Here is a 19,325-nt window from a genome sequence, read left to right as displayed (position 1 = left end):
TATTTCCAGCCCTGTTTTATAACTTCATCGTTTCGTCTGCTATTTTCAAATAAACGTTAACCATGCGAAAACTTAAAATAAAAATAAAAACACGAACTAAATTTACTTAAAACAAATTTTATTTACATTATTCATACAGATTTAAAGCCCATATAGGCCTAAAATACAACCAACTTGTCATTCTTTATAAATAATCTTTTGTTTTCGGACAAAATAATGTGCAAGGCTTATTTTCGTCAAAGGCTTATACCTTTTCTAACTAGATCGTTGCGTTCAAGTTCATTTAATTAAAATATTAATTTAGATTTGATGGACGGATTATTTGAACCAAAATTATTACATTTCCATATAAAAAAATACCTTTCCCTTCACGTTTCCATTACCACAGTCAGTTTTATAATAATTTGTTTCGATATTTGGAAGAACTTTACCTATCTATTTTAAGTTTAATTATGCATTTGTGTAGATTATTTTAATCTATTTTGATTCTATTATTATTGTTATTGTAAGTTTTGATTTAACTGTAACAAAAATATCACAAAGTACAAAAAAGTAGACTTAACCCGGTCGATGACCTTTGATGGTAGTTAAGCCTAATTATACCATTCAAAAAATGTCTAACGAGTTATACTAGGCCTATGTTGGTTTAGCTTCATCCAAAATAATAATAGACGACTCTTGCGAGTTGCCTAATTTGATAGTTAAAACCATTTAAACTTAATTTTAAACATAACTAAGTCGCAATCATCCCGATCTTCGTTAGGCTTACCATTAAGCCTTGTAATCGAGTCTCGTTTCCGTGTTTAGAGCTAACCCTTGGCATAAATACTAAGCCTAACGTCTATAAATCGGGAATTAAGTGTATTACAAGTTACAATCATCCCGATTGTCGTTAGGCTTAGCATTAAGCCTTGTAATCGAGTCTCTTTTGTAAAGTTTCGGTCCTTAGAGCTAACCCTTGGCTAAAATACTAAGCCTAACGTCTATAAATCGGGAAATAAGTGTATTTCAAGTCTCAATCATCCCGATCTTCGTTAGGCTTACCATTAAGCCTTGTAATAGAGTCTCGTTTCCGTGTTTAGAGCTAACCCTTGGCATAAATACTAAGCCTAACGTCTATAAATCGGGAAATAAGTGTATTTCAAGTCTCAATAATCCCGATATCGCCGTTAGGCTTACCATTAAGCCTTGTCATCGAGTCTCGGACTCTCGTTTGTAAAGTTTCCGTGTTTAGAGCTAACCCTTGGCATAAATACTAAGCCTAACGTCTATCAATCGGGAATTAAGTGTATTACAAGCCCTTACCATTGATTACTGGTATTCTCGTGCTATTATTTCGTTTGTTCAATGGCGGTAAGTGACTGGAAGAGCCGTTATCACCCTTGGCTGCTGGACCCGGAATTCGACTTCTACTTGCCAAACGATCTTTAGATAATGGTATTCCGCTACCCCAAGAATTAGTTCTACGTAGAGAACTTCTTTGAGGCATTAAGCCTATTTTTGTACCGGAACCTTGAGGTGCCGGAGGGGCTGACTGATGTGGACCAATAGAGTGTAACCGTGACGTCACGATTTCGGGATCTGCTTCTATTTTAGATGGAATATCGCTTAAACTGCAATTAAAAAAAGAAATCATAAAAAAGTTTAAAAACCAAGGCCTAAATGGCTAATTACAGCCGCGTTCTGAAAATTAGGCTTAAGAAAAATGCAAGTCACGCCTGGAACTAACCTTCTATTGGCTCTTCTAATTTCCACACTTCCATTTGGTGATCGTTGAAACGGTTTTCTGATAGTAACCGAATTATTTAAGGATTGTTTAAGCTCAGGTACAAAACCGGCACCTTTATCTTGAACCTGAAATAAAATTTTAATTCCTAAGCCTTTGACAAAACAAGAAACACTAAATTTCCATTTTAATCTCTAAGCCTTTGCCAAAAAAAGCTAAATTTCAATTTTAATCAACTAATCCTTTGCCAAAAAAAGCTAAATTTCAATTTTAATCTCTAAGCCTTTGCCAAAAAAGTATTAAATTTCAATTTTAATCTCTAAGCCTTTGCCAAAAAAGTATTAAATTTCAATTTTAATCTCTAAGCCTTTGCCAAAAAACACTAAATTTCAATTTTAATCAACTAAGCCTTTGCCAAAAACACTAAATTTAAGTTTGAATCGCTAAGCCATTGCTAAAAACACTAAATTTAAGTTTGAATCGCTAAGCCTTTGCTAAAAACACTAAATTTAAGTTTGAATCGCTAAGCCATTGCTAAAAACACTAAATTTAAGTTTGAATCGCTAAGCCTTTGCTAAAAACACTAAATTTAAGTTTGAATCGCTAAGCCTTTGCTAAAAACACTAAATTTAAGTTTGAATCGCTAAGCCTTTGCTAAAAACACTAAATTTAAGTTTGAATCGCTAAGCCTTTGCTAAAAACACTAAATTTAAGTTTGAATCGCTAAGCCTTTGCTAAAAACACTAAATTTAAGTTTGAATCGCTAAGCCTTTGCTAAAAACACTAAATTTAAGTTTGAATCGCTAAGCCTTTGCTAAAAACACCCTCTGAAGACACTAAATTTCAATTTTAATCACTAAGCCTTTGCTAAAAAAAAACTAAAATATAAATATTAACAATAACCAGCCCTCAGCTAAAATACATCAATATCGTTAGGTCAAAGGTCAACTCTTACCTCTTTAAAGGTAGGCGGCGGTACTTTCGTAAACATATTATTATTCGATGACGAACTTGAAAGTGTCGATAAACTATCGGTCATCGAAACGGGTGAAACATTATTCAAATACCTCAAAGATGGCGACTCCCTTAAATATTGCAATTGACTAGGCGAATGACCAGCGGCTCTAAACGAACGAACGAACGAACACACACCATTAATTAAAATTAATCATAATTAACAACCTATTTCAAGGGAGGCTGAAACGCATTAAAATTAAATCAATTAAATTAATTTCAGACCCTAATTAAAAAAAATTAAAAATTTAAGGACAACGGCAACTGCACGTGACACACCATAATTTCAAACTTACCCATGCATAATTAGGTTTAGCAAGTTGGTAAATAGTTTGAATTTTAAATTCGGGTTCTCAGGGTCATCCTGAATTTGATTGGCAGGGGGCGCTTGAAGGAGGGTGCTTCCAATGCTAAATTTTTTAAGGGTGGTTACGGAAATTTAATTAAGATTAACTTTAATTGATTAATTAATTAATTAATTTAACGACACAGTGAGTTAATTAGGCGGGGGGGGGCTAATTTTTGCTAAGGGGAAAAAGGGATTTTTTTTTTAATTTGCGTTTCACAACTCCCTTAATTAAAATTAAATTAAAATAAATTTTAATTAATTTAAATCTTACCTGTCTATTTCCGCTAATCTTCTTAATAATTTTTCATTTTCTCTACAAACTAATTCGTGGTCACGAACAAGGAGTTCACGCATTTGATGCAAATTAGCATTTTCCTCCCTAATTTTAATTATAATTAATTTTATTAAAATAATTAAGTTAAATCTAAAATCAACTTGCCTTAATGACGTATTTTCTTCCATATAATTTTTAATAACACCGCTTATATCTTTGTCATCTTCTGAATTCGCTAAAATTTTTATTTAATTTTATTTAAATTAGGATTAAATATAAATTTTTTTTAATTCATTATAATTAATTTAAGTTAATTACTTTCAGGGGATGATTCACCATTAAATGCACGCAACTTTTGTTTTATTGTGCTAGCGCTACCTCCCCCTCCAACTTGTACCTTTTATTTAAATATTGCCTAATTAGAATTAAGTCTAAATTTAATTAGTTTAAAAATAACTAATTACTTGTTGACGCAAAAATCCATTTTCCATTCTAAGTAAACGAACTTCGCGTTTTAAACTTAATATTAACAGTTCCCTGGGATCCTAATTAATTTTTATTAAATTAAAATATATTTTTTGTTAAGTTAATTAAATTTAATTTAATTAACGTACCATTCTAACTACGGGTTTTGTTTTGATTTTTTTGGCTCTCGACGCGTATCTTAACGTGTTTAACGTTTCTGGAGCGTTAAAACGACTCGGCGATACACAAGCAATCTTTAAAGGATGGTTTAAAAAAATTGGTTTGAATTAAATTTATCTCCTGGACTACCTACATGTCCAAACTTTATCTCATAGACTACGTTAACGTCAAATTGCTTCTCCTGGACTACCCACAAGTCAAAAATATCTCCTGGACTACCTTCATGTCAAAATGTTTCTCCTGGACTACCTTCATGTCAAAATGTTTCTCATGGACTACCTTCATGTCAAAATGTTTCTCATGGACTACCCACAAGTCAAACCTTACCTCCCGGACTACCCACAAGTCAAACCTTACCTCCCGGACTACCCACAAGTCAAACCTTACCTCCCGGACTACCCACAAGTCAAACCTTACCTCCCGGACTACCCACAAGTCAAACCTTACCTCCCGGACTACCCACAAGTCAAACCTTACCTCCCGGACTACCCACAAGTCAAACCTTACCTCCCGGACTACCCACAAGTCAAACCTTACCTCCCGGACTACCCACAAGTCAAACCTTACCTCCCGGACTACCCACAAGTCAAACCTTACCTCCCGGACTACCCACAAGTCAAACCTTACCTCCCGGACTACCCACAAGTCAAACCTTACCTCCCGGACTACCCACAAGTCAAACCTTACCTCCCGGACTACCCACAAGTCAAACCTTACCTCCCGGACTACCCAAAAGTCAAACCTTATCTCCCCCCAACTACCCACAAGTCAAACCTTATCTCATGGACTACCCACAAAGTCAAACCTTATCTCCTGAACTACCCACAAAGTCAAACCTTATCTCCTGAACTACCCACAAAGTCAATCCTCAACTCCCGAACTACCCACAAAGTCAAACCTCAACTCCCGAACTACCCACAAAGTCAAACCTCAACTCCCGAACTACCCACAAAGTCAAACCTCAACTCCCGAACTACCCACAAAGTCAAACCTCAACTCCCGAACTACCCACAAAGTCAAACCTTATCTCCCGAACTACCCACTAAGTCAAACCTTATCTCCTGAACTACCCACAAAGTCAATCCTCAACTCCCGAACTACCCACAAAGTCAAACCTCAACTCCCGAACTACCCACAAAGTCAAACCTCAACTCCCGAACTACCCACAAAGTCAAACCTCAACTCCCGAACTACCCACAAAGTCAAACCTCAACTCCCGAACTACCCACAAAGTCAAACCTCAACTCCCGAACTACCCACAAAGTCAAACCTCAACTCCCGAACTACCCACAAAGTCAAACCTCAACTCCCGAACTACCCACAAAGTCAAACCTCAACTCCCGAACTACCCACAAAGTCAAACCTCAACTCCCGAACTACCCACAAAGTCAAACCTCAACTCCCGAACTACCCACAAAGTCAAACCTCAACTCCCGAACTACCCACAAAGTCAAACCTAAACTCCCGAACTACCCACAAAGTCAAACCTCAACTCCCGAACTACCCACAAAGTCAAACCTCAACTCCCGAACTACCCACAAAGTCAAACCTCAACTCCCGAACTACCCACAAAGTCAAACCTCAACTCCCGAACTACCCACAAAGTCAAACCTTATCTCCCGAACTACCCACAAGTCAAACCTTATCTCCCAAACTACCCACAAGTCAAACCTTATCTCCCAAACTACCCACAAAGTCAAACCTTATCTCATGGACTACCCACAAAGTCAAACCTATCTCCCGAACTACCCACAAGTCAAACCTTAAGTTATCTCCTGAACTACCTACAAGTCAAACCTTAAGTTATCTCCCGAACTACCCACAAATCAAACCCTATCTCCCGAACACTACCCACAAGTCAAACCTTAAGTTATCTCCATGGACTACCTACAAGTCAAACCTTAAGTTATCTCCCGAACTACCCACAAATCAAACCCTATCTCCCGAACACTACCCACAAGTCAAACCTTAAGTTATCTCCATGGACTACCCAGAAACAAAAAACAATCTCCAACCCTACCAAGAAATCAAATCTCTCTACTCACCATTAAGGCCATTCCACTTCCGCTCAAACTATCCGCCAGTAACTTGGTTAAAATACTGTCCCTAAATGGTATATGTCCATTGCGTTTCTTCGGATCGGCAAGACAAGATATACAATTCCCCAGAACGAGCAACGACTTATTGATATTATTGGCTTGAATCAAAACTTCTCCTTTGCTATTGGTCTTTTTCGTTTTTTCAGACCCGGCCAAATCAACCAATGATAACTTCCCTTGTCTCCTAATAAAGTTCCCGGGTTCATCATTGTCCTTCACCTCGGAATTGAAAGCCAAGACCAAAATAGTGTGGCTACGACTTGAATGTTCGTTCATAGTGTGACTTCTAACGCTACGGTTTTTTCTTCCCTCTTCAAGAACACCTTCAAGGTCACCCATATCTTCACATTCCACTACGAACAAATTCTCAGCGTAGAAGCCCTTATCCTTGGACCATCTAACTGGTAACGCCTTTGGTGATGGATTCAGAAGGTCCAGAACGTGTTCGTTATACACTTCTAAGTACGAGGCTTGTACCACGTAATCCGTGGTACTCTTTCTTTGTTGTATTTGGTCGTAAACGTACGCGAACGCCAAGGTTATAATACCAGGTGATGGTCGTGTACCATTACTGCTACCCGTACTCTGTTTAAACATCACCACATTTGTCCATGAATATTTATAGTAGCATAAGTTCATAAGATAAGATATGTTCCTTCCATAAGTTTGTTTAATTAATCTCTGGTCATGACAAACTGAAAGGCTTGTAATTTTGAAGTGAGTGAGTGAGTGAGGTAGGTCATAGATTCGAGGAGGTAAAGCGAGGGAGGCCTGGTGAGTGGGGCGCTACTGTCAAAGGGGGCTTAGTAATGCGGACTAAATAGGACCTAGATGGAATTAGGTCCTAACTGCAAAATTAATTAACCACCACCGAGTGTACTTAGGACTTCAATTGACTCGCTCCCCCTCGTTCTCCTTCTCGAACTAGTTATCTCGAGCTGCTGTAAGTCTCTCAGTAGCATTACGAATAGTATAGGTAGTGCATATCACACTTATGGATGGAACATATCACTTATAAACTTATGGTACCCTAGCTCCTCCCACAAAACCCGCCTAGATACGCTGGCTACACAATGATTTCCCATTAGCTGCATGGTAAAAAGAAATTGAATTTACCTGAGACCCACTTAACGTATGCGTTTTACCAGAACCAGTTTGACCATAAGCCATAACAGTGCAAGCAAACCTAAACGAAAATAAAAAAGAAAAAAAAACCCACCACCATTAAGCCTTTGTCAATTTCTATTCTTTAATCAAGTTAAAAGGTTGGTATCTGGAACCACGTGGCGCCTTATTGACAATAAAATCAATAATAATGTCTTTGAAGCTCGTGTATAAAATATGAAACGATTTTTGTTTCAAGGGCAAATTGGTCAACCAAATTTAACTTATAGCTGAAAGAGAAGTTAATGTTAAAGATTGAACAATAGCGTGTGAAACTAATGAGCTGTGTTGTAACTGGGTTTTAGTTTTCCTAATTTTTTTATGAACAGCGTGTGATGAAAATAATTGATTTTTTAAAAGGGCTAAAGGTTTTGTCATGGTGGTTGTCTTTAAGTTTATACTGATAGCACAAATTAAGGAGTATGTACTTGTTTTTTGGACAATTTTGAGTCTAAAAAGTTCTATGGAATTTTTCTGTCCGGGCAACCGTTTTTGAGTTATCATTTGATGAGTGTTTTAGGGATAACACCTTAATTAAATTAGAAATAATTGTCCCTATAAGTTTCTACTGTTAAATGCGTCAAGTTCAACAACACTTCTATGAAAATCCCTTGAAAGGGTTAACAGCCCAAATTGTCCTCTATGTAATGAAACTAACTACTTAGCCCTACACACATTAAGTTTCCACTCAAGAAGTTTTAAAAATAAAGTGATAAACTTTAGGTCACTAACCTATTGCTATTACCCATTGCTACAGAAAATGCATTTAAACTTAAACATAAAACTAGACAGACTTAGCTAAAGCTGAAATGTCAAAGTTGAAATTGCACATTAACACTGCCTACTTAAGTAACAAACTTATCCTGCAACTTACGATATAAAACAATGTAATATTCAAAGTAGGAATGTATCAAATTCAACTGTACAATAGTAACAATGTAAGTGTATGAATACAAAACACATAACGTATTCCCGTGTTTCAAACGATCAGGCGAGGTTCATTTTCCCTACCTAACTTGATACCGCTACCAAAAGCAAGTGCAACGCTATCTTTCCCTTAAAGTTACTCTCAAGTTACGATGTGTTTTTATAGTTCAAACAAATCGATGTTTTGGACGAAACAAAGCCGGGTAGATTAACTAACGTAAAGGTATAATCAAATTTGAAATGAAAATTGAGCCTCGTGTTATTTGTAAAGAATTATTTTTTTTGGAATTAGAAATTATAGTGAAATTGAAGTCAAGTTACTTGCCCGTCTAACGCCATGTCAATGAGACCTTTGATGCCGCAGTAATCGAAAACTTCTTCCTGTTTCGCTTCCGGTTCAAATACAACGTTGAATGTGAATAATTTCGGTTGACCCGCTTGGTCCTCGACCTAAAATTAGAGTAAAATACAATTAGTTTTGTAAAACTACCATTTACAAAGATCTCCCTACCATTTACAAAGTTCTCCCTACCATTTACATAGTTCTCCCTACCATTTACAAAGTTCTCCCTACCATTTACAAAGTTCTCCCTACCATTTACAGATATCTCCCTACCATTTACAGATATCTCCCTACCATTTACAGATATCTCCCTACCATTTACAGATATCTCCCTACCATTTACAGATATCTCCCTACCATTTACAGATATCTCCCTACCATTTACAGATATCTCCCTACCATTTACAGATACCTCTCTACCATTTACAGATATCTCCCTACCATTAAAAAATATCTCCCTACCATTTGCACTCTTTACAATACATGATTTGCAAAAGAATTCAACTTTTGATATCCATTACGATGCAAAACATAATAAACTGCAAAAACACTGACCGAAATTTGCCCTTCTCCTGGAAATTGCGTAGCTTGTGCATCTTTCCTTCCAACTTCACCAGTAGTTGGTGGTCGAACTCTAAAAATATATGAAAATGTGGGTCAACCAAAACTAAACACGTAATCAATCAATCAATCAATCAATCTTTGTGCCCCAAAACCCAATTCATTTCGATGAAATACCCATACGCATGCGCTAATGGTTAAACACTATCAAAGTTAAAAAAGTTTATCCATAAACGAAACAGATTATTTTCAACGCAAAAAGGTGCTAATTATTTTTTATCGATTTGAAAGTATTGTTCCGGTTTTCAATAAAATTGTGTCACTGCGGAAGTAAGGTCGGTATGGTCGTTTCAAAACGGAACTATAGTTCTGGTTAGTTGGTTTGGTGTCGATCGTAAAAACGGAACAAGTTTAAAAGAGCAATAAGGAAAGTTTTTGGATAGGACATACTAAACTGAAACAAAACTAGGCCCTTGAAAAGTTAAAACTTAGTTTTCAAACTTTTTTAAAAAAAACTTTTTTTTAAAAGACAAACATTATTCTTTAAAATCAGTGATATAATTATGGAATCTGTTAGGAATACATACAGCTACTAGGAATTATTGTGCCCCACGTTTATTTCTATGCGGGTTTTGTGGGCTGGGCTTGATAGCTTACTATCCCAGTCGGGCCTCATAATTCTGATGGAGTCTTTCTAACTGTAAATATTACAAGCTCCCCCTTATAGACTAGTGGCACCCCATGTTATTTCCTCATAGCCCTTAATACAGTCAAAGCAAGGGGACTGCCATTAACTCTATAGAGACTTTAAGATCCATAAGTTATTACAAGTTTCCAAATGTATTTGTTTCTTCGTTTGTTTGTACAAAAGACATCGTTAAAATGACATTAGTAAACTATTTAATGATAATGTTGCAATCGTTAATCCCCAAGGTGAGAGAGTAAGTAGCCTTAGAAAACACAGTTGTAGGCCTACATTGTCAGTTGTCAGTGCATTTATAGCTAAGGTAAGAAAGATTGTAACACTTCATTTGCTGCAAATGAACCTTGAAATACAATTCAAAGAAATATCGACAGATGAAGAAAACCTTGTAATGACAAAAAGTTTTCTAGTAAGGTATTTAATTGGGAATCAATAGCTAAGAAATTCTTATTGGGGAAATTCCTCTACATTCTATTCGGTTTTTCTGTGGTTTTTTCTTTTCATTATAATAGTACAACTATAACTGGGATCTCAGGCAAAAATTTATATTCCTTATAGGAAAAATTGTAATTATTTTCCTTAGGGAATTATAGGATTTTATAGGAGAAAAAAGCACGTGTTTTATAGGGAAATATATAGGAATAAAATGCATGCTCATATATAATACTAACTATCTTGGCTTAAACTATATTATAGAAAAATCTGAATAAATAAATAAATAAATTGGGGATTTTACTTTGAATTAAATTCAGAGGAACTTAATTCAATTAAATTAAATGATATAATATAATTAAAAAAAATAATCCTGAGCACAAACTCCGTCTGATCAATTTCGATCAAATCTAGTCCCAAATATCATCAGCATCTCGATTTTAAAAGAGCCTTAATTAAATTTTAATTAAAATAAATTTGATGCTGCTAAACTATAAACGAAAACTAAGACCCCAAACTAAGCATCAAAAATATATAGCAATTATTATAGTCTGACCTTTCATGAAATTATAGCATAAATAATAATATAGGACAGGTTATAAAATATAGGATTTTATAGAAATTATAGGACCCCTTGGCTCCCTGATTAAATTTAACTAACAATAAAGGCAAAAGCAATCCTTTTCAACACTGCACCAAAACTACTCAAAATTAATTAAGATATACTAATTAAAATTGTTTAATTACCTGACAACAACGTTGATAGTATCATAATCCCCGTAATCATCATCATATCCGTTTGACATTGGAATTGAATCCACAGAACCTGGGGTCCCGGGCCTAAAAACAAACGCAAAAATTGCACCCGAAAAATCAGTAATTACACACACGTGTAACAATCTACAGGTCACCAGCTAAAAAAGGCGCCAACTTTTTCCGCCAAATGCAATGACACACTTGCTTAATATGGTTATATTAAAAAAAAAGCGGGAGTTTTTTGAACGCGCGCGTGGTACAGTGGACCGCACGCGAATCACTCGTTGTTTCTATACGTTTTGGCGCCCAAAAAGCACGTGCCCTATAAAGCTAGAAGAATAGAATAAAATAACCGCGGGAAATAATGGCGCGCGCAAATAAATAAAAACTAAAAAAAAAAAAAACCTATTTACGTTGCTATGGTAACCGCGGTACCGTTCGTCACGGTGCAATAAAATACGTTTAGTTTTATTCTTTTTTATCCTATTCCCAAATGGGAGATTTTGATATGGGGTAAAGTGACAATTTACCGATTCTAATTTCAGTTAAAGATAAAAATTTCGAGTTATTTTCCACCATTCAGAAGTAGACACAGTTATGACGTCATCACCCATTGCTTATTTTCGAAATATGACTAACTTATCCAGATTGATTGATTTTCCATAGAAACATGCGTGTACTTCAGTTCTATAATTACTTTAAAACCATATTAAAACATCTCAAAATGTAATAAATTAACTCATTTTCAAAATCCTTGAATTTTCTAGGTCTTCCAAGGTGTTTATTGCAACCAGGGATAGATTTAATTTTAGAAGTAGGAATGGAGAACAGAGTAATGTGGGCGCGCGTCAAAGTCCCGGACCCCCTTCCACGGGACGGGGGGGGGTATGAAAGAAGAGGCGGCCGGGTCATAGCGACAGGTAAAAAGGAATTACGTACTTATCGTCGTCCCCGTCAGCAACGTCATCAAAACGTAGTTTAAGTGAGCAGCCAATAAGATAATTTAAACTTTTCGTTACGTGTTGGTTGGAGGGAGGGGCTCAATACTGGGTGGTCTATGAGTCGGACTGAAGTAAATACTAACCGTTCTCCATTCCTACTTCTATAATTAAATCTATCCCTGGTTTCAACCCTTACATTGTGTTTGAAAAACAAAACTAAACGTTACTGTATCCCTTCAAGGTTTCATTAAGGCAAGAAACCTTGTAAGGCTTTAACTCCATAATCATTTATATTTCAAAAGGCAATTTGTTTTCATGGCATTTCGATTAAAAGGGTTTCAATAATATTGATTGAGAATTGGGTTTGAGTTTTTATAGATAGCCTAAAAGATGTTTGTCACAAAGGGTTGTTTTTATATCTTGACTTGACTGACTCGATCATTTATGTACATACATTTGACCAGTGGTCATTTCTGCCCAAGTTATAACAAGCCATTGACAAATAACCTTTCAAGAAAATTGCAAAAAAAAAAACAACCATTTTCTCCGCGACAACAAACGTGTTTTTATAACCGAAAAAAACGTAGGGGTAACATTGAACTTGTTTTCTTATTCCGTGGTAGACAAGTCCTAGTTTTAAGCCTAGCTGTTGCTAAGCCTTTGTGACACGTGATTCACGTTGCGCCTGTAAGCCTACGAAAACAATATTTACCACCATTTCAAAAATACTACGAAATCCAAGAACCAAAAATATTTAAACTTCTGATATAGGTAAACATGACCTGCATATAAAAGAAATAAGGCCAAGCGTGGGTTGTTTGCAAAGTTCAAAGGTCACTAGTCATTGTCCGTTAAGCCTTTATGGTCTGGACATCAATTAAAAAAGGAAGACGCGCTTCGAGTCTCGTCGTTGTCAAGGTAACAAAAGGGTCATTGGTCATTCAACCAAATTGATCATATAAAAATAATTTAGATGAAGGTGTTTTGTTTTTGTTTAAGGTCAAAATATTAATTAAATTTAATTACTATATTTAAGTTAATTTATGTATATTGTAGAACTTGAACTGCGCTACAAAATAAGCCAAATAAAGTCCGAATTGGACAACCAGTAAGTAAGTTACGAATTTTTTAAAGATATTTGTTTTCGAATTTTTAGAAAATAAATTATAATTTCAAATTTAAGGTTTAATTTCGATTTAAATTTAATATAAAATAATGAAATTGATTAAATTAAGTTATAGAGCGAAACTCGCACTACAAAAGGGGCCAAATAAGGTCAAAATCGGTTGAAAAATAAGAAAGTTACGAAGATTTTAATAAACATATTTTTTAAAATTAGTACCACAGGAAAACCGACATTTAGGGTTTAGAAACGTAATGCTATTTCTACCAGCGCCTGTAGAAATGTTGTTCCTGCTGCACTCCTGTGTTCCAGGAAAAGCTAACATACAGGCGCCATAGAATTATGCTGCCTGGAATGAACACACTGTACACATATTTACCATATCTATTTACGTGTTAGCGTTTTAATAAAAAGTGGAGAAACCGTTAGGCCTAACGTTTGGTTTATTTAAAACAGTACTCGAGATAGAGGTATTACTTTTAGGGTCTTTGGCCACCACTCGCGATCGACTTTAACAAGCAAGCACGCGACATCAAAGTTAAGCCTAAATAAAGGGGGAATGGAAAAAAAAAGATACAACGCCAAGGCTTAACCCCGGAAATTGACAAAATGTTATGTTAAAATCAAATGGATGGAAACGAATGAGAGATTTCGGAACGCCTACAACTAAATTATATCAGTGTTTGTATTAGACCGTTACATAACTGCTATGGACCCCGTTATTAAAATAGAAAATAAAATAATAGGATACTGTACGTCCAGGGATAGATAGACTTTTTTAAGACGGAATTCCCAACGGTTAATATTTACTTCAGTCCGACTCATAGACGAGTACATAGCCCCTTCCTTCAACACGTAACCAAAAAATTAAATTTTCTTATTGGCTCACTAAAACTACGTATTGGTGACGTTGCTGACAAGGAGGGCCAATAATACGTAATTCCTGTTTACATCTGTCGCTATGACTACGACCCCTCTTGCGTTGTACCAGAGCCCACTCGATCCGCGCTCCCGGACGCTGCGCTGCTCGCGCTATATAGCGCGAGCAGCTTACGTCGTGATGCGCGTGATCGAGTGGGCTATGGTTGTACAGAAAAGCATCTTTACAGGGGTTCAAAATGAAGCTGTCTAAAAGCAAGGGCACGGAAATTATTCGGGAATTGTTTTTAATAGCAATTAAGAGGTAGGGAATTTATTGCCGGTGTTTTGGATTTGGAGTACATCTGTAAGGGTGAAAAGTGTTCGCTAATTCTTTCTAAAGCCAATCATGTCTACTATCCTCATAATTTTGTAAGCGAATTTGATGAAGTTAACCAAGGCTTAGTGAATGGCCAGGAGTTTTGTGAGCTTAGTGTTTTGTTAAAACCTGTTCGTGTTGTAATATCTATGAAGGCTTTTAAAGCATCACTACAACTTCATCAAAGAGAAATAAATCGTATTTCAAAATGTGTTTTGATTTCAAGCCCTATGTCTTGTGTTACTTCCATTTTTAAACAATGTTCTTTCAAAAATTACAATCGGAGCCCAATCCATTCCAACTTGGCAGACGACGTTTATTTGACCCGGATATACATACAACGCCATAATGAAAATAAGACCCGCCTCTTCTTTCATACCCCCCCGTCACGGGTAAGGGGGTCGTGGACTAGGACGCGCACCCGAATAACCCTGTTACCCATTCCGTCTTAAAAAAGTCTATCTATCCCTGGTACGTCTATATCATTTTTATTGCACGAACTTTTTAGATACTTCAAAAAGAGAGCAGTTGCTCTATGTAGGAGTCCCTTATGAGACTTTAGGAGTGCTGGTAGGTTTCCAACAATAATCTAGTAGTTTTAAACTATGGTATAGTGTTTTCTACTATCAGCTAGTGTTTTCCTACAATCAGCTAGTGTTTTTCTACTATAATCTATTATATCTCTACTATCATCAAGTGTTTTTCTATTATAATCTAGTATTTTCCTACTATAATCTATTATTTTTTCTACTATAATCTATTATTTTTTCTACTATAATCTATTATTTTTTCTACTATAAACTATTATTTTTTCTACTATAATCTATTATTTTTTCTACTATAATCTATTATTTTTTCTACTATAATCTATTATTTTTTCTACTATAAACTATTATTTTTTCTACTATAATCTATTATTTTTCTACTATAATCTACTATTTTTTCTACTATAATATATTATTTTTCTACTATAATCTAGTATTTTTCTACTATAATCTACAATTTTTCTACTATGATCTATTGATCATCTAGGAGTTTTCTACCACCAATCTACTAAAACCATCCTATTTTCTACTAAAATCAAGCATTTTTATACTAAAATCAAGCATTTTTATACTAAAATCAAGCATTTTTATACTAAAATCAAGCATTTTTATACTAAAATCAAGCATTTTTATACTAAAATCAAGCATTTTTATACTAAAATCAAGCATTTTTATACTAAAATCAAGCATTTTTATACTAAAATCAAGCATTTTTATACTAAAATCAAGCATTTTTATACTAAAATCAAGCATTTTTATACTAAAATCAAGCATTTTTATACTAAAATCATGTAGTTCTCTACTAAAATCGTATAGTTTTCTACTAAACCCATGTAGTTTTCTACTAAACCCATGCAATGTTCCTTAAAAACCATGCAATTGTCCATAAAAACCACGTAATTTTCTACTAAACCCATGCCGTTTCATACTAAAATCTGGAGAATTCCTTCTATTCATTTAAAGACTAATTAACTCATAAAAACAGACGTTTAAAACATCTTCATCAATGACATCTCCAATAAACACCGATAAACTGCCCAGACGTCCGTAACCTATAGCCCTAAACACAAACACCGCCTTTCCCAAGTACTCCCAACTAACTCTGACTAATCTCTGAACAAACTAGCAAAACAATCAACCTAAAACTTGACCATTAACTAAACCTTCCATACCTAATCATTCATTTTTTAAGACCAACAAACTGTCATTTATAAAAGCAAGATTTTTTCTTTCTTTTATTGGTGTGTTTGTGGTTGCTATGGTAACGCGTTACTTTTAACGCTAAGCCTAACTAACCGAGGGTTAGCGCTTTTATTGATTTTGTATGTAAAAAGGGAAGTTTGTTGATGTTTTACTGGGTCAAGGTAGGCTCGGAGGTCGTTTAGATTGGGGAGGAACCACTATGCGACTAAATAAAACGCGGGAAATTGGAAGGGGGGGGGGTATGGAATGACTGTTAATTTACAAACAGCAATTCACGCCCAATTCTGACATTGACATTTTGTTTTTTTATATTTTATTTTTTTTTTTCTAGGAAGATTTTCCCGCTTTAATATCCTGTTATTGTTTCCCGGAAAAATAAACCGCAAAACGTTTTTATTTGTTTTTCGTTTTAACTCATTCTTAATCACTTGGTGTTACGTTTAACAATTTCGAAATTGAAACCAAGGCTTAATTAATATTAATGTATGCAGTCACAAAACCACGTGATTTTATGCATATTTCCTCCAGACGCAATTGTTAAAGCGCGTGAAATTCTCTGGTCACGTGATATAACGTCTAACAATAGTTAAAACGCGTGAATTTTGAAATTGAAACCAAGGCTTAATAAATATTTATGTATGCAATCACAAAACCACGTGATTTTATGCATTTTTCCACCAGAAGCAATTGTTAAAGCGCGAGAATTTTGAAATTGAAACCAAGGCTTAATGAAAATTGATGCATTTACAATACCACGTGACGTTACCTCGAAACACGAGCGAAATTTACAAAATAAATAAGCATGCCAAGGCTTAACGAAAATATTAAATTTAATGCTATAGAGTGACAGTTTTATTTGATACAATGAATGAGTTTACTGCTAGTGGGCTGTAGGCCTACGTAAAAAACAGGTGTTTTAAAATGTATCAAGAGGCCAGTGTAACGAGTGCACGTCTAAATATGTAATAAAAAATGAGCGGAAATGCTACCAGAGGGCGTCTAAAAATGACGGAAGTAAAAGTATAACATTTTCACCTGTTAGTAACTTAGTATTATTCAAAACACCTGCCATACCAAACTTCTTATATATTTATCAAACGTTTTTAAACAACCTAATTCGGAATTTGAATAACTCCCACTAACTAAACACAGGTTTGTCAAAATGTCACAGACTTTGAATTTCAAAATTCCATAACTTTTCTAGTCCAGGTTTTCCCTGAATGTCTAAACTAATTTTTCCTGACAAATTTTATTAAATTATAAATTCTAGGTTATGTCCTTAATCAGCTTATAAACGATTAAATTATTTCCAAGCTAATTAGTAAAAGCATTTATAATTAAAATAATAAAAATAAAAATTAAAATCAAAACATAACGCAAGAATAAGCAACTGTGCTAGGGTGTAGCCTGGGTTATAAGGTGTTTGACCTATAACTGGACACCATGTCAACCAATTCTACTTAGACATAGTTTCAACGCGGCTCCAAACAAAGCTAACCTATATAAAATAATGACCGATGTCCAGTAGCAACCGGTCAGTGAGAATCATACGCGTAAAAGTTACTGGACAAAACCGGAAACGTGGGGAAAGGTTACACCCATATCCGGTCAGAGGAAGTCCAGCCACATAGTACAGAATTAAGGACAAAATATACAATATCCAGAAGCTTGTATGGCAATGTTATTAACCCCGTATCAGTTGTCAACTAACTAATTTTACTTCGCGTTAAAATTACTGTTTTGACAAAACATAACATTTTTTAATTTGTAAGCAAAATAAAGCATTTTTTATGTTTAGTTGCTTCAGGAAGGTAGATTTACGTTTAAAATTGGTAAAAAGGCGGCAAACGTAACCTTAATTGTGTTTATCTTGCGATGGTTTAGGTAAGGTAAGGTTAGTATAAGGTTTAGGTTAAGTTTAGCTTATGGTTAGGCTAAATGTTAGGTTAGGTTTAGGCTATGGTTATATTCTAAGGATTAGGTTAAGTTTAGGTTATGGTAAATAATGCTAGGTTTAGGTAAGCTTAAGGATTAGGTTAGGTTAGGTTAGGTTATGGTTAGACTAAGGATTAGGTTAGGTTATGGTTAGGTTAGGTTATGGTTAGACTAAGGATTAGGTTAGGTTATGGTTAGACTAAGGATTAGGTTAGGTTATGGTTAGACTAAGGATTAGGTTAGGTTATGGTTAGGTTAGGTTATGGTTACGTTAGGTTAGACTAAGGATTATGTTAAGATTAGGTTATGATTAAATTAGGTTAGGTTATGGTTAGGCTAAGAATTAGGTTACGTTTTTGGGTTATGTTTAGATTAGGTTAGCTTAGGTTATAGGGTAAGGTTTAGGTTATGGTAAGGATTAGGTTATGGTTAGGAAAGCTTAGGTTATGGTTTGTCCTAGCTTAGGTTAGGTTAAGTTATGGTTAAGCTTTTGCCATGTTTAATGGAGGGTCAGATTGCTTTCTTCTAGCCAAAAATAACTAATAACACTACCTTAATCACGATTAAAATACAATTAATTCATAAATAATATCCCCCAGTATATTAAACGAAGCCTAACCTGTAACAATAGCACTCAGTTCACACAACCAAACTTAGGACTAACGTATTCTTTTCAAGTAAAGATATAATAAAAACGCATTAGCTTACATTGTATCCGACGAGACAATAAAATAGCAACAGAAGTATTGAATTCCCAGATTATAATAACGACTCGAAACCGCGTGATACCCGCGAACGACCTTTCAAAAATGCACGCGCATTCTAACTAAAATATCTCCCGCCAAAATCGAGCAGAGCGAACGCGCGCGCCTCTATATTTTCCCGCCAAATCGCTCGAGCCAGGTATGACGTCACAAAAGCATTTACGCATACATCTACATAAAAACTGACCAATAAGAAATGACCCGTTGTATAATTCGGTAATAATTCAATTCTGAGACATTGTCAATGTTAAGTTAACACGAGTAGAATATTAAGACGCATTGTTATCAGGGAAATTTGGGTTTTTACGGAAGTTCAATGTACTTACGTACAAGTTTCAGTAACTTATTTTAATATTTGATTACCTTCTTTAGTTAATTAGTAATAAATAAATAAATTAATTAAGGAAAATACGGAAGGAAGTCAATGTTTAATTTGAATAAGTTAGTTTTAATTTAAGCAATTATTTAAAATAAATGAGGGTGTTAAAGGAAAGCTATCATTTAGGGGCAATCGAATCTATGTATTTTTCCATAGCCCCTGTAGAAATGTTTATCACGCTAAGCACCAATGTATAAAGGGGAAG

General features: G+C 35.1%; 1 protein-coding gene across 1 annotated transcript; it reads right to left on the bottom strand.

The window, feature by feature from the left end:
- Positions 1–107: 107 nt before the first annotated feature.
- On the bottom strand, positions 108–18,736 carry LOC149615718 (kinesin-like protein KIF12). Its single transcript, XM_089856091.1, has 15 exons — positions 18,686–18,736; positions 10,985–11,077; positions 9,097–9,175; positions 8,524–8,648; positions 7,224–7,293; positions 6,054–6,692; positions 3,978–4,082; positions 3,828–3,908; positions 3,682–3,760; positions 3,529–3,598; positions 3,361–3,468; positions 2,682–2,850; positions 1,730–1,854; positions 1,306–1,613; positions 108–689 (listed from the first exon to the last, which is right to left on the bottom strand). Coding segments are annotated over exons 1-15 (2,106 nt in total). The 5' UTR covers positions 18,688–18,736; the 3' UTR covers positions 108–636.
- Between the last annotated feature and the right edge of the window lie 589 nt (positions 18,737–19,325).

The sequence above is a fragment of the Phalangium opilio genome, unplaced genomic scaffold (genome assembly GCF_054372755.1).
Source record: "Phalangium opilio isolate 3A_F unplaced genomic scaffold, DU_Popi_V2 ptg000217l_1, whole genome shotgun sequence".
NCBI lineage: Eukaryota > Metazoa > Arthropoda > Arachnida > Opiliones > Phalangiidae > Phalangium > Phalangium opilio.
The sequence above is the reverse complement of the archived record's forward strand: the minus strand, read 5'-3'. Positions and strand labels throughout refer to the sequence as shown.

Bases quoted from the DNA above. Each gene is read 5' to 3' on its own strand.
- LOC149615718 (XM_089856091.1), bottom strand. The intron at 3,761-3,827 runs GTAATTAGTTAT...TTTAAATAAAAG, and splicing joins ATGGATTTTTGCGTCAACAA to GTACAAGTTGGAGGGGGAGG. The intron at 3,469-3,528 runs GCAAGTTGATTT...AATTAAAATTAG, and splicing joins GAAGAAAATACGTCATTAAG to GGAGGAAAATGCTAATTTGC.